This window comes from Tauraco erythrolophus, chromosome 4 (assembly GCF_009769465.1).
Source record: "Tauraco erythrolophus isolate bTauEry1 chromosome 4, bTauEry1.pri, whole genome shotgun sequence".
Taxonomy (NCBI): domain Eukaryota; kingdom Metazoa; phylum Chordata; class Aves; order Musophagiformes; family Musophagidae; genus Tauraco; species Tauraco erythrolophus.
Window position 1 is genome coordinate 12,518,790 of NC_141468.1, and position 14,550 is coordinate 12,533,339.

Below are 14,550 nucleotides of genomic sequence, written 5' to 3' on the forward strand. Positions count from 1 at the left end.
TGACATGGGCAGGGACATCATCTGCAGGTGGTGACAATTCCGGGACAGCCCACTTTGCCTGCTGTGGTTCAGCTCAGGAATTAGACTTTTGAGTGTAGCAATATCATATCTGCATGATCATTTGAGTATGGCACATGTAAAACAGAATGAAACGCAAAATAGAAAACATATTTCACCCGGTTCCAGAAAGTTTTCTTTGTTATGAAATCAACAGGTATTGGTGAATTCTTTTGGTAATCATATTTTGGAATATAAAGTAACATTGCTGTACTGACTTCATGTGAAGAAGAGATGACAGAAGTTATGACACGCCCAAAGTTAGAGTATGGGAAGTGGAGTATAGCAAAGACATATAACCAGGAATATAATCAATACACCAATTAGGCACCTAAAATGACATCTAGGTGGGAATTAAGAGCCTAAATTCAAAATGCTAATTCAGGAAAACTCAGCCTAGCTCAGAATCAGAAATTTTCATAGACAAAAGCTGTACTACTGGGCATCCCCAGCACAGTGTTTCTCTTTGAGTTGGGTTGGCAAAGGAGGTAGGTTTCTAGTAGTAGTAAGGTTTGTTGGGCTGCAGAACAAATTCACTTTTCTGCCAAAATTCTTTGGTGATCCTGATAATGCATTCTCAGGCCTGTCCAACCTGCACCAAATGATCTGTGGTAGCTGTAAAAAAAAAAAAGCAGAAGGGTAGTGCCTGAAATATTCCTGCAAGAAGCTGGATACTTGTGCTCTCATCAGTTCTGCCTCAAGGTTGCTGTACAACGAGAGCCTGACAGGCATTGCAAAGCTGAGAATCAGGTTTCTAAGAGTGCCTGTCTGCACACTAGCTGAGTAGTAATATCAAGAGTAGAGCCCAGGCATTTGAACTTCTAGGTCATTTCTCACCATGAGCTCGTATTTCAACAATTTTTGAAATTGTACTTGCAGAAAACTGGTAAATTTGGAGACTACATTTCTGACTGTTGGTCAGAGACCTAAGAATTGATTCCTAATGCTTTAACTGTATTTTAATGCCAGTAGTTCTCTGTTGATTCTGTTGGTGTTGAGAGTGGAACATTTGCAGAATGCAGTGGAAAATCAGGTCGACAGACTACTGGTCAGTGACAATAAAACTCAGGGTTGTGTAAAGTGTTGTAATTCTCAGGCTAGTGATACTCCCATAGAAAGAGTGGATTTGATAACTTTTGTAGCACAAATGAGAAAGATGGGTATCTCTAGATTGTAGTGTCTTCAGTGGGTAATATTTAGGCTTTACAATAGATTGCCACCAGAAAACACATAAGAATAAGTTGAAATTATTTTTTTTATACTCAATATGTATTTGATGCAAGAGACCCCTGCTTCTAGGATCTTTCAGTGTCAGTAAACCACCCAATAACCCAGCATTGAATAGTAAACAGGCCAAGGAAGAGGGACAGCTATGAGAGCAGTTTAACAAGTTAAAAGTTATTAGAATTGCTTTTAGTTTTTCATAACTGATAAACAGTTATGTGTTTATCAAGTGTACAGTGAAATTCTATGAAGGTGAAGCTATTTAAGGCAACTAGTCAAAATATGTCTTACATAATAGTGACAGCCCTATTAAGTAAACATCAGGTAAAAGACTTAAACCTGTTAAAAATATTTTGCATTCAAGCTAAGAGTTCAAAAGTTCGCTGTTTGGCATTCCTCCTCATGGGCAAATCTAAAGAAGTTAACATGTCTTCAGTAAACAAATTCTGATTTAAAGCTATTCAGAACTGTCTCTATTTACTCTGCCACAATCACATGGTAGAGCTTTCCTTTCTACTACAATAGAATTCATGGTATTATCTATTCAATGGAGCTGAAATGCATTGTGCATTAAGCAGCACTACTTCATATGACATGGAAACACTAAAGCATATGTACCTGTAAAACGGAGTGATTTAAATGTATTATGCAATAAGCCTAAATGATTAGCAGGAACGTGAATTAGAATAATACTTTGAACATAAAAATGCCTTTCATTTGGGTTTTTTTTTGGTTTTTTTTTAAGCAAACGTGCATTAGTTGAACTTGATAGTGATTCTGAAAGGCAGGTAAGTGTTGTTATAAACATATAGCAGATGATTAAACTGACATAAATGGAGGGTGAGAGATTTGTTCAAGGTCAGAGAGCAAGTGCCCAGGAGTACTGACTTATGGTTCCCTGTTCTGATCATGAAACAAATCTCCTTTGTTCTAGATATTTGTACGTTATGCTTTAAATGAATAGCTGCTTTATTTTGCCACGCTTCCAAAATACGAATGAAGGGTGTAAATAAAGGACACAATCTGTGAATTTTGCCTTTAATGTTAGTGCAGTTTTTATTTTGCTTCAGGATCAAGGACACAGAATCATATACTGAGGGCAGTTGCATCATCCTCTGCTACAATTAGTAGTTTCCTACAGAGATAAGTGGTTGAATGTGATTGACTTCTATCCCATACTGTCCACTACCACTTCCTATCCTATACCTGCAGTGGGCCAATTTTAATCTGTCAGGAATCTAAATGCCCTTCAGTTTTGGATTGTTGTTTGGGTCCTTCCTTCCTTTAACCTGTTTTTTCTATGCTGAACCTGTAAGAGGTCCGTGTAGTACTTTAGTCACTCTTGGCTCCTCTGTCTTTTACCTGAGAGCAATGATTTGTCTTCCTTTTTCTCTTTTTGTTGATGTTCAGCTCATTGAAATTAGCTAATAGCTCACTCCTGTTAGAGCCTACCATTATCTAAATGTGGTAATGTTTTAATCTTGAGATGCTTCATAATGGAGAGTTGAATATAAACAAGTAGGTTTTATCTAAATTATTTTTATATCTGTGGACATGTAAGAAGAGGAATTCTTATACATTTTTTCCTTCTTTTGGCCAAATACTAGATGCTCATCCTGCCGAATAAATATGGCAAGTCTAGTTTAAACACAGTGAGTGACTGCAGAAGGTTTATTTATTTAAATGGCTTCCCATTCAGATGAAATCCAAACAGAAAAGCATAAAAGTTATCTCTTAAATCCAAACCAGAGTTTTGGCTGAGCTTATTAAATCTGAAGAGTCTGGACTTAAAACAAACAAACAAAAAAATATCTCTTTTTGCATGTGAAACACACTTGAAATAACTTCCTCCAGCTATTTCATTTTAATTTCAAAGGGTTTTTTGTACATTACCAAGTTCAGCCCAAAAACAACCCAGTGAAATATATACCAAACTGTTACCTCCACTTTACATATGTAACTCAGAGAGTTTGTGTGACACGTCTTAAGTCAAAAAGTGAAATACCAGCAGAATAGGATTTAGAGTTGAGTGGACTCTAATCCAGCAGGCTATGCTCAGCCCACTAAACATGACTTTTATTGTGCACCCAAATACCAGCTGGTGATCACTTGAAGATTGATGATAGCATGCAGCTCTGGAATGTGCTCCTAAATTCACTCTTTGTGTCAGTCTTCATGGTGTGAAAAAGAGTGAAATACGGTTACATTCTGTGTGTTTAAACAGCAAGCATGCTACCCTCTGAACATGTCTTCCTGCGGGGCTTGAGCCCAGAACTCCTACTCCTACTGAGCCTGCAGGAGGGACAGCCATATCTTAGAAGTGACATCTAATGGTGACAAATCCACCTCCAGCTTCCAAATCTATACAGAAATAAAGTAGGCTTAAATAAAATAATTTTCACTGCATGCATGCTCAGAAGTGTTTTGAAGTTGACATTAAAAAAAACCCTAAGTCTTAATTAATTAAATATTGAAAGTACTCATAACTATCCTAGGTGTTCAGCAAGACAAACAGTGAACATCAGTGAAATTAATAATTTCCAGTTGCATCCAACCTCTGAAGTCCTCTGGGGTACATGGCCAAACCCTGTGTCCAGTGAAACAGGTTGTAGCATTAATTACAGTCTGATGAAACCACATGACTATTCCTCTGAGTGAATGCATTTAATATACCAGAAAAATGTCTTTCAAGGAATAAAACAACAGGAAAATATTTAAAGATAGGCTTGACCTTTGCTTGTCTCACAAACCAAACTCTCCTTGGCTGCAGGAGACATCTCAAACACCCACGTCCAGAAAGCAGCTTGCGTCCTGTCAATGCGAAAGGCTGGGTGGCCTCTTGGACGGAAAATAAAATTTAATCAAAGACTGAAAATTAGGCTACAAGGGGTAATTTAACCATACAGAACAACAAAGAAATATAGGAAAATAAATTAAGAATGTTGTGGAGAAGTATTCTCCTATTCTATTAGTTTATTCTAGAACTAGAAATATCGAGAGGAGATTTGGATAAATACAGTTATGAAAGAACTGTGAAAATGAGTGTGGCTATCTCCTTTGGTAAAGTTTGTTATCTCCAATATAATGACCCCTCTGGCATCATGTTGGACTGGGGGTTCACTGAAGGTTCACTGAAGGGGGGATGCCATTTGTTGACCTCCAGCTGCTTTGTTTTCTCATGTAGTGGAGCGAGAATAAGTGTTTCTTTTATCCTTCCCAGATGTAAAGCAGAACTTGCTAACTTTCTAGACTTGGTATATAGAGATGATTATCTGATATATAGACAAGCGTGTATAGGCACCAGGTATATGCATACCATTGACTGACATACTGACTCTGCTAGGAAACAAGAAAGCACACTAAAATAGGAAGAAGCAGTTTACCTAGTTGTATCTGATACGCACCATCCCACATACCCGTTTCCTTATTTTTCCTATAGACAACTTGGCTTCTTTTACGAGCATCTGTCTGAATTGTCTGTGTGTAAACTGTAATTCACCAGTCCATTGAAATGAATTTGTTAATGAAGTTCTTTTGAATGTGAAATACTGCCCTCCAAGCCTTCTCCAGCTCATAGCTGAGTAAATTTTATATTATTTTACCGAAGAGTGAATAAAAGCTAAGCACTTGGGATTTTACTTGATCTCTTTATGCCTGATGTTTGCCTGATAGCTAATCCTAATTTGATTAAAATGATCATAATAATAATGAAACTGTAACCAAGCCTACATATACTAAATTACCCTTTTTTATACAGAGTAGGGGTGAAAAGTGACTGCTGAAGAAAGGACCAATATGTTTTAAGGAGAGCTGTGGATAAAGTTGCATGGCTAAAATTGCAGCTAAAGTTGGTAACATCAATAAAGACAAGGATTTCTGCAGCAAGTGCAGCAGTGCCAATCCTAGATATACAGAGATTGACTGAATCTCTGGGGAGGTTGCTCTTTGAAGGAGGGAAAGGAATATAATGAAAAGGGTTCCTCTGCCTCACCACAGTGAAGTGGGTTCTTACTTTATTACAGAAACCATAATGAAATTGTTTCAGTGGTTGAGCTGTGTTTTCTCAACGAGTTTTTATTAGCGCTGGCAGCAAGAGTAATTCTGCAGTTTAGTGACGATATGCTCAGAGAGAAAAGGAAAGACTGTATGTAATTTGATGTGAAGAGCATTTTTGCTCAGAAAAGAAGTTAAGAGACTACTGTCATACTTTCATTATTTAAGGTGTTGATTATGTTGCCACATTTGATAGCTCTTCACTACAATTCAGAGGTACGGTTGTCGGTACATCGCTGAAAATGTATTAACACCTCAAAACTGCGCATTTGGGGAGTAGCTGCCTCTGTCAGTTTTGCAAAGGGCAAATTGTGTCTTCACTGTCTACAGGCTACCTCACTAAACCTGCGAAGTACACTCTTACACTGAAACAGAATGGTAAACTTGGAAAGACAGATAATTCTAGCATGTCAAACAACCTACCTTTCACTCAACCTTACGTACACCCTCGCTCCTCCTCTCTCTGCCTCCCCAATATTAAAAAAAATCTCAGCTGACATCATCTACCACATGAGGTTGTGGGGAGTAAATAGTCAGGTACTCAAACCTAAGCCTAAAAATGTTTGCTTTTGTCATGAAAAAAGCAGCCTGAATGAGATGCAAAACTAAAGAGAAGTCCACTCAGACCTCGTTCTCCTTCCAGAAGTCAAGCCAGTAGCAGCAAATGGGATGAAGATGAAGCAATTGGGAGAACAGCTCACAAGTCTGATGTTGTTGCCCAGTTCTGATTTGGAGAATAGCACTAGCTTCAGTTTTAATTCATTTTTCAGACAGACAATTACAATAATTCACTTTCTTCCATTTCTCATGTCTTTTTTTAAAATTTGGATCAAAGAGTTTCAGTGTCTGCATACAGTCAGGGCTTCAGCTGGCCAGTTAGTCTGATAGCTACTTGGAACATTTCTCCGTGTGACTGAGCATTGCAGGAGGAAGCACAGCCGTTCCTCCAGGGACGTGGTTGCTGGTCCTCTAGAAAAAAGAGCAAGAAAGAAAACACAAGAGATTACAATGAAAAGATATACTGCTCCCAGAAGAAGTAAAATAACATGGAATTTGTCTGACTTCTCCACAGGTGTGGCTTGTTTCTTGCTCCATCTGAAAAATAATGTCATAGTTGCCAACCGAAAGCTTCTCACTCCTGCAACTGGAAAACAAAAACCCCTCGAGCGCCAATGGCAAAGCCACTGTGTGCACCCAAGGCTAGTGCAAGGCTAGACTTGAGCTTCTGCAGCCTTAGACAATGTGGCAAGGACTCTTTCCATGTCTTTTGGAAAGAAACAAAAGAGTAACCTCTGTATAACTGTGCAGACTTTGAAGAATGCAGTTTACAACTCTCGGAGAGCAGTTTGCACACCGCAGAGCTGTTATATGCAAGCTCTTTATACGCAAGACACGGAGAAGATTGGCTCCCATCTGACATGGCTAGGTCAGCTGCAGTGATCATCTCTTTATGACTCTCGGTGCTTGCCAAAGTTGTCTCTTTGGTTTTGGAACCAAAAATGAGAATAAAGCCTGGACAGGTTAATGATAGGCAGAAATCAGCAAGGCAGTGTTTGAAAAATCAGAGATCTTCTTCTGGAAAGTTCAGCATAGTGGCAGTATTTGTGACATCTGAAATAAAACCCACAAATTGTAATTATACAAAGGGATAAATTTGATGACTGGTAAAATTAGAACTGCAAACTACTTGTGAAAAAATAAGCAGCCCACTTTTTGATATTTTTATTGAAATACCTATACAGACTTCAGAGGAGTTATTCCAGATTTACAGCGAGGTAAACGGAGGAATAATCTGAAGATTATGCCAAGAAGTGTCTACAGCCCAGCAAGACTGGCTGGCTGGAGGGCGTGGGTGGTCTCAATGAAGGAATCTCAATACTGGAATATTTGGCAAGACTTGGAATAGCTATGCAACTGAATTTTGGAAAAGTTGACATATTTTTCCTCTTTGTTTCGGAGTGAGGCTTCTATTGCGGAATGTGGTGTGATTTCATCATGACAGTATCTGTGTCAGTAAAAAAAAAAATCAGCATTTTGATAATGTCAGGTCTTCATAACATAAAGCTTCAGTAAAAACACAGTTAACCTTGTAGGGTATATTGGGTTGATGAATGTACCACAGAGCCATGCTAATACATTTTGCCACACACAAATAAGTGACTTTCTCTCATAGTGTGTTCGCTTTGGCTTAGAAAGCACATTCCTCCTGCACAAAACTGGCAGCTGCCCACACCTCGGTGGATCTACCCCTCCTTCTTCATTCTCCAAAGTAGCAAATCAAAGATGAAAAATTCTCTGTTTCTGATAGTTTTACTAAAACAGCACTCTGTCATCAATGATTCTCCTTTAAGTAAAACTTTTTAAAAGCCCCAACATGAAAAGCCAGTTAATATTCTATTGTGACCTTTTTAAAGTCTACAAGTTACCAGGATTTTAGGACGTCTGTGTGTCTTGTGAATTGTAAAAAGACTCATCTACTGACATATGTAAACGCTCTGCTTAAGGTCAGCTATTAACTGGTATGTCTTTTCCTATCAACACATGGTCCCCTTCACAAAGAGCTATTGAGCGTTTTACTGCTCCTAATGTGTATGTTGAGCTGCTCAAGGTGACAGATTGTTCTTCAGGCATGCTAGAGCTACCTCTGGGCCTGATTCTCCAAAGACTTCACCTGGTGCTTTTATTTTTATTTATAAAAGACTACACTATCTCAATCCAGTAATGTTTAAATTCCATTTCCAACTCATTTAGCAAATATACCAACAAATATTCAAGGCGTATATTTAAATCAGATCATATTTAGATGTCGTGAACATTTCCATGTTATTTACTTTCGTTCCAAATACAGCAATTAAGTTTCCTTCTAGCAAATTATACATTTTAGCTCTGGGCAAGGAAGGCTTCTGTTTCAGCCTGTACTGTCTGAACTCCCTTCCTCCCTATCCTCCAAGTGATCTTGTTAATTACTTAGCCTGTGATTTTATGAGCACTTGTAAATCTATTTTCTCCCCTCTCATTTTTTTTAAATAAAAATGTAATTAAAACCCTTTCAGACAGATTCAGAAGCTTGCAAGTGTGCACATCTGTGATTTCCAGTCCTTATAAACCTATTACCTCCTTATACAAAAAGCCAAATTTCATTCTGACAGCATTTAAAAAAAGTGCAAAGACTTCTCATGCGTGAAGAAGAGATAAAGAGATAAAGAAAAGGTCAAAGGTCCACCTGAGCTTTTTGGGCCCCGTGTGGTTAAGGCACACAAGGGACTGACTAGTAGCACATCTGGCTGCTTATGGCTCTTTGGCCGAATGACTGCGTACCCATTTATAATCAGCTGCACTTGGGAGCTGGCTGAGGGTTGGGTTTTAGTTTGAACACCGCGTGAGCAGTGGCACAAGGCTTTAACAGCTCTCTTATCTCACTCCCTTAAGTAGAAGGAATCAATACAGATTTCTTGAAAGAAAAGAAATATTGACAGTGCAAAGGGGACTTGTTCTGAAATTTTGAGGAAGATGGTCAGGTTTTCCTTGTTCTCTTTTTATACATAAAATTCAACAAATAGTCACACTGTATTCTCGTAGAGGTGAAAAGCAGTGTTATAAATTGCATACTTTTTCCACAGGTTCTATGTAAACTATAAAAATAATACATTTATTTCTTCTTTGCACTAAAAATTCAGAAATAAGGCCAAGAAAATTGTTAGATTCTTATGAAATCTGATACCTTTTAACTAGATCTTTTGCAGTCATTTCTACTAAGTTACAAACCAGAGAAGTTAGTTGATACCAAGCAGAAAGGAAAATATTTAAACTAAAATAAAACAGAGCTTTTCTTCTGGCTGAAGCATTTTTTGAAATAAGTTTTTGTAACTGTGCAGATACTTCTGATTCTGCTTACATTTTTAAAATATGTAGCTGTTCCTTTCAATGCTAGCAACATCATGTACGGTCTCTCTCTAAATTAATATGTGCAGATTACTTTTCCACCTGTTCAAAAGTGACCTGTGAGTAGAAGGATGCCATTTCTATTTGATGTTATAAGCAAAAACATCATTCTACTGAAATATTTATTTCCAGGGGTGAAAAAAAATATTAAAATTAGTTTCATTCCAGTTCCTAGAAGTTGAAATTTTAGATTGCAATATCATATTTGGCATGGACTGGCATATTTGTTGGCACAAACTGGGGGTTTAATGAGGCTTAAGAGAGTCTTACAGTCTCCTTAACTAGAAGCTGATGTCAAGCCTACTGCTAGATGTACACAAGCCCTGTTGTTTGTGGACCCCATGCACTGTGAGGGAATAAAAGAAAACAGCATTGTATTGTTGACTTCCAAATCGCTAAGGCTACATAAAATCCATGTTGATTTGGGCAGCAGAGGTGCCTCAGGAAATGTAGCTCATCCTTCTGGAAAGCTATGTTTGTCCCCTTCACTGTGTGTGTGAACCTGGGTTGCTGTGCTTTACTCCCCTCTTTTTCTGAGGCACGTCCACCGAGTCTCCGCCTCTGCTCCGAACTTCTCCTTAAACAGCCTTCTGAGACTGAATCCTTATGCCAGCAGGAAAGAAGAGGAAAACATATTATTTCTTGTACTTTACCACAGGGGATCCTAGATTAAAAGCTTGACAGAGCATCCTAGATTTGCTCGGAGAAGCCCTGCCAGGCTGGAAAGCCAGGGATGGTATAGCGCAGAGATGACTGCGTGCACTCTCTCACGTATCGTAGTTTATCCACAGCTTATGTGTGGATAAACTCAGTGCTTTGAACTTGGGCTGGGGATGCTTGCATACCACGGCTGTAGCTTACCAAACTCTGCAGTATAATTTCTTGATTATTTTGAACTTTTCAGTAACAAGTGGTTATGTGGGTCTGCAAATAGGAAAAAGTCGTATTTTGGGAAGATCCTGCTAAAAATTGTATTGGTTTCAGTAACATAGATATCAAACATCCATATTGGGATAAGATGTCTACCAAGGAAGTCACTTGTATTAGGGTCTTATCTTACATATTAGGGATTATTATATCCCTTATGTTAGGAAAGTCAGGCTGTGTTTTCAGCATTGTGTCACCAGTGAATTTGAATTAAGGAGTGATGAAAGACTGATGCTGAGTGATTAAATAAGACATTCAGAGGACAACCTGATGAGTGAATCTAGCTCATACACGTGTGCAGATTGGACAATTTGGGTATAACAGGCTGTGTTTGTCAGTGGAGGAGATTTCTCCACCTTCCTGGATTTCCAGTCTCTGATAGCTGGCCAAGACAATGAGTTTTGAGTGTTACAAAGGCTTTTGTGATGTTACACAAATATTTTGGTTTTCTCCTGTGAGAACACAATTTAAAAAAAAAATAAAATAAAAATACCTGCATAACTTTTTTTGTGTTGGATTAGAAGGTTAATTAAAGAGTAGCTTTTAAACTGCCTGTCAGTAAGCTGTACACGGTGTACAGAGAAAGCTCCCAGTCATTGGGATCTCCAAAATGTGCAGTTCAATAATAATAACAATAGTTCTGGGGAGACAGTTAGTTCACTGAAGCTTTTGTTTTCGTTAAAAGAGACAAGAGCTATATAACCTGTCCTCTAAGATCAGATTTCTGACACTAGGAATCAGGTTGGTATTGGCTTTATCACTGAGGAAAGCCAAAACTAAATTCACTGACTGATGAAAAAAGGGTAAACAAAGATTATTCTTGTATCATTAAGAATGACAGTTATTTGCATATGGAATATATTATATTCTCTTTTTTTACTGCCAAAGTTGTTAATATTCAGAGAGAGCTGTCCACAACATTGTTCTCCGTACAGAGTTTACTGCCTTGAATGTTTGGTTAAATTCCCAAACCATGGAGTAGAGTTTATTTGAAGGTTAGTAAATGCTTACATCATTTTTTTACAAAAACTTTTGGAGGTAAAAAGGAACGTGGAAGACCTTACAGCATCTTTCCAGACACTGCTCGTTCCAAGTAAAAACACTCAGATAGCAAATCTTTAAAAAATCAAATTTTCTTGGGTGATTGTGTGGCAAATTTTGTTAAATGAAAAGAAAACTTGATCAATTATAAATTCCCTCCCTGCTTACTTGAGTAGCCCTAAGAGGCTAATAAGCTGTAAGCTTCGGCGGAAAGAAATAAAACTAATAAATCCATATGAACATGTTTGTTTCAGGGCTTTCCTTCTCTCTTATGAATGGCATTGAGTTTACATGGTCTAGTGATATGTCATAAGGTATTTTCCTCATCAGCATCTTGGTGGAGACAAATTACCCTCCAGATGCCTTAGAAAGAATAATACCATTGCAAAGAAATTAAAAGTCCAGGAAAAGAATAGATTTTAATAAATGAAAGTGGTGGAAATCAAATATCTGTAGCTATTTTTGTCTCTCCCTTAAGAACAACCATGATGATCTCTATCATCTTTTATGTCAATCATGGTTTATTCATTGTCAGTCGTTATCAGCCACTGAAGCAGGAAGGGGGGACATTTTATTGTGCAATCACTGTGCCCACATTGACCCCGTGTTGTGCAGGAATCTGCTGCCTCTCCCGGGTTGTATCTGCTTGCCTAGGATATCAAATATACAGTTATGAGAAGGTTCAGTTTCACCTTACAGCTGCCAAATATTACAGTAAAGTTAATAAGGCCACCAGGAAAAGGGATGAGCTCTGGCTTCTCAGGCTTGTTATGAAAGATCAGTCAGAATTTCTGAGAGTGCAAAGGGACTGCATTTTAATGGCACTATGCTGGTGAGTCTCCCAGGTATCTTTGGAAATCGTAAGTAAAAGCTTACAGGGAGGATTTTTTCAAAATAAAGTAAAGCAATTGATTTTTCAAGCACTGAAGAAGGACTTCTGAAAATAATGTGGATGATTTTCATACATATTTAATGAGTACTTTTTCAGTTTAGGCTTTTAGGTGCAGACTGTAAACCTTGATTGTATATTTATCTTTTGTTGAGCAACATATGAAATAGAAATATTTTTTTGTTAATATTACCATAAATAAATACATGTAGGCATCCATTAGCTGCTGAGAGCTGTCACATGTCTAAGTGAATCCAAACATCATATCTTTCAGTAACTGAAGATATTTTTCATCCTCATTTGACACTATTTAGCAATCATGATTAAAATTAAGCAGAGTTCTGTAGCATATTTATCAGTGCAGATCATATTCTGTTAAGTATTCTTTCAATCATTAGGCCTCTAGTAGATGGATGTAAGTGCCAAGACTGCAGCCTTTGCCTGTGGCTTGTCTACAGCTTGTCAAAAATCACTTACTAAGTAATTTTCAAAGAAAAAATTATACTTCCAGCTAAGCAAGTGTTTTACAGAAAGTATATACTTTAGGCACACTTTTTTTTTTTTTAACGGAGCAAATATGCAAAAATATTTTTGTTTTGAGAATTTTGTTTTCCAAAATATCATTAGCCCATGTTAATCCTGTCATCTAAAAGGCATAGATGATTAATTTTGGATAGGACATCTACTGTTTTCTAAAAGCAACTAATAAGCAAAAACTGCTTTTAGTAAAACATAGGCTTTAGCAACAATGTCAAGCCATGTTGTCCCAGACAAACAGTTTGCAAAAGGAATGTGGACTCAGTTCTTAGATTAATGAATAAACATTATAGCAGGGCTTCATTTTTGTATGTGCAGTGTATTTGCCACCGTTCTAGAGTCACAGGGAACACAATCCAATAATAATACTTTTGAGGTAAGAAAGCATAATTATATGTTAAACATTTGAATAACGAGAAATTGATTATTAAAGTTTTATTTTTCTCTCCTTAGCTCTTGAGAAATATCCCTTCTGTTATTACTGAAAAGAAGAATAATCTGAGTGAGAGCCAAAACATATTGGCCAAGAAAAGACAGGAAGGCTGAGCTTTCTCAAGGGCAGCAAGTAATACCTACACTGCAGATGCTTGTGCTATTCCTGTAACAGGCCTGATTCTGCGCTAGTGAGATCAAAGGATGTTTTTCACTTCACTTCATTGAAGAAAGTTTTATATGGAAAAATAGAGTTAGTTCTAAAGTTCTAATAGTTTGGTCCAAATCCCATAAACAAATAGCTGAATAAAGGGACATATTTAAGTTTGACTGAATGCATTATTCTTTTTCTTTTAAATAAGCCGTACATAATGATGAAGACTTAAAAATAATTTGACCCTGAAAATTATAAAAACCTATTCTTACTGAAGCACCCTTTTAGGAAAAGAAAGTAAAGTCTTCTTACGTAGTTTTCTTTGATGTTGTGGATTTTCTGCAGTCATAAACTTCAAGATGTATTGAACACATTGATTAATTTAAAATATGATCTTCCTTAAAAGCTAAAGCTGTAAATAATTATATCCATTAAAATAAGAATTAATTAGATGAATGAATAACAGCAGTGCCTGATTTTTATGAGATATGTCTAGCTACTTAATGTAGAAGAAAATTGCATTCAAACTGGGAAAGGAAAATTTCTTTTTACTCAACCACTGCATTATTACCAAGTGTCTGATGAGGATTTTTCTTCTCTTATTGATCCCACTTGTCTTCAAAGAAAGAAATGCAGTTGTGAAGTGAGAAAGGCAACTGAACCACTTTACTAACTTGTTGTCTTTACTATTCAGAGCTGCAAGAAACAAAGACCTCCGAATATCACAGAATATCCCACAGTCCTCTGGATTACAGGATATTATTAATGGATGAAGATCAGGATCGGATCTACGTGGGCAGCAAAGATCATATTCTGTCTTTGAATATTAATAATATAAGCCAGGACCCTCTCAGTGTAAGTTCAAGATTTATTTTGAGAATCCAAATTTGCTTTACTATATGCCTTTCTTTTTAAGACAAAAAATTTCAGTATGCGTGTTCATTGTTTTGCAGCAGGCAAAAGTCCAGGCCCGCACCTTCTTGAACTGTTAGTCCTTGTTTTACATGTAATACAAGATGAACAAACTATTAGGGTGGCTGCTCCTCAAACGCTGTTTAAAAACTGACCTGTTTACTCATTTTGAAATGACATTTAGCACGGCTTGGCCTCATAAGGAAAATTTGTATGAGTTGATGGTTTCCACTCCTCTCCAAGGTTTATGATAATTCAGAGAGACACTTTTAAAAGAAGCCTGTAAGGAAGAATAAGATACATGCTATCATTTTCAGGCCATAGGGGAACAAAAAACAGGGACAGAATTGCCTTGACTATATTTTTGGTTTGTACTCTGAAG

The 14,550-nt window shown here is 37.3% G+C and overlaps 1 protein-coding gene across 1 annotated transcript in view; it reads left to right on the forward strand.

Moving 5' to 3' along the window:
• SEMA3C (semaphorin 3C) overlaps positions 1 to 14,550 on the forward strand; it is a 97,473-nt gene that overhangs the window by 54,070 nt on the left and 28,853 nt on the right. Inside the window, exon 2 of the mRNA XM_009982379.2 lies at positions 13,951 to 14,111. Coding sequence (XP_009980681.2) covers positions 13,951 to 14,111 — 161 coding nt within the window. The remainder of the gene's footprint in view (positions 1 to 13,950; positions 14,112 to 14,550) is intronic.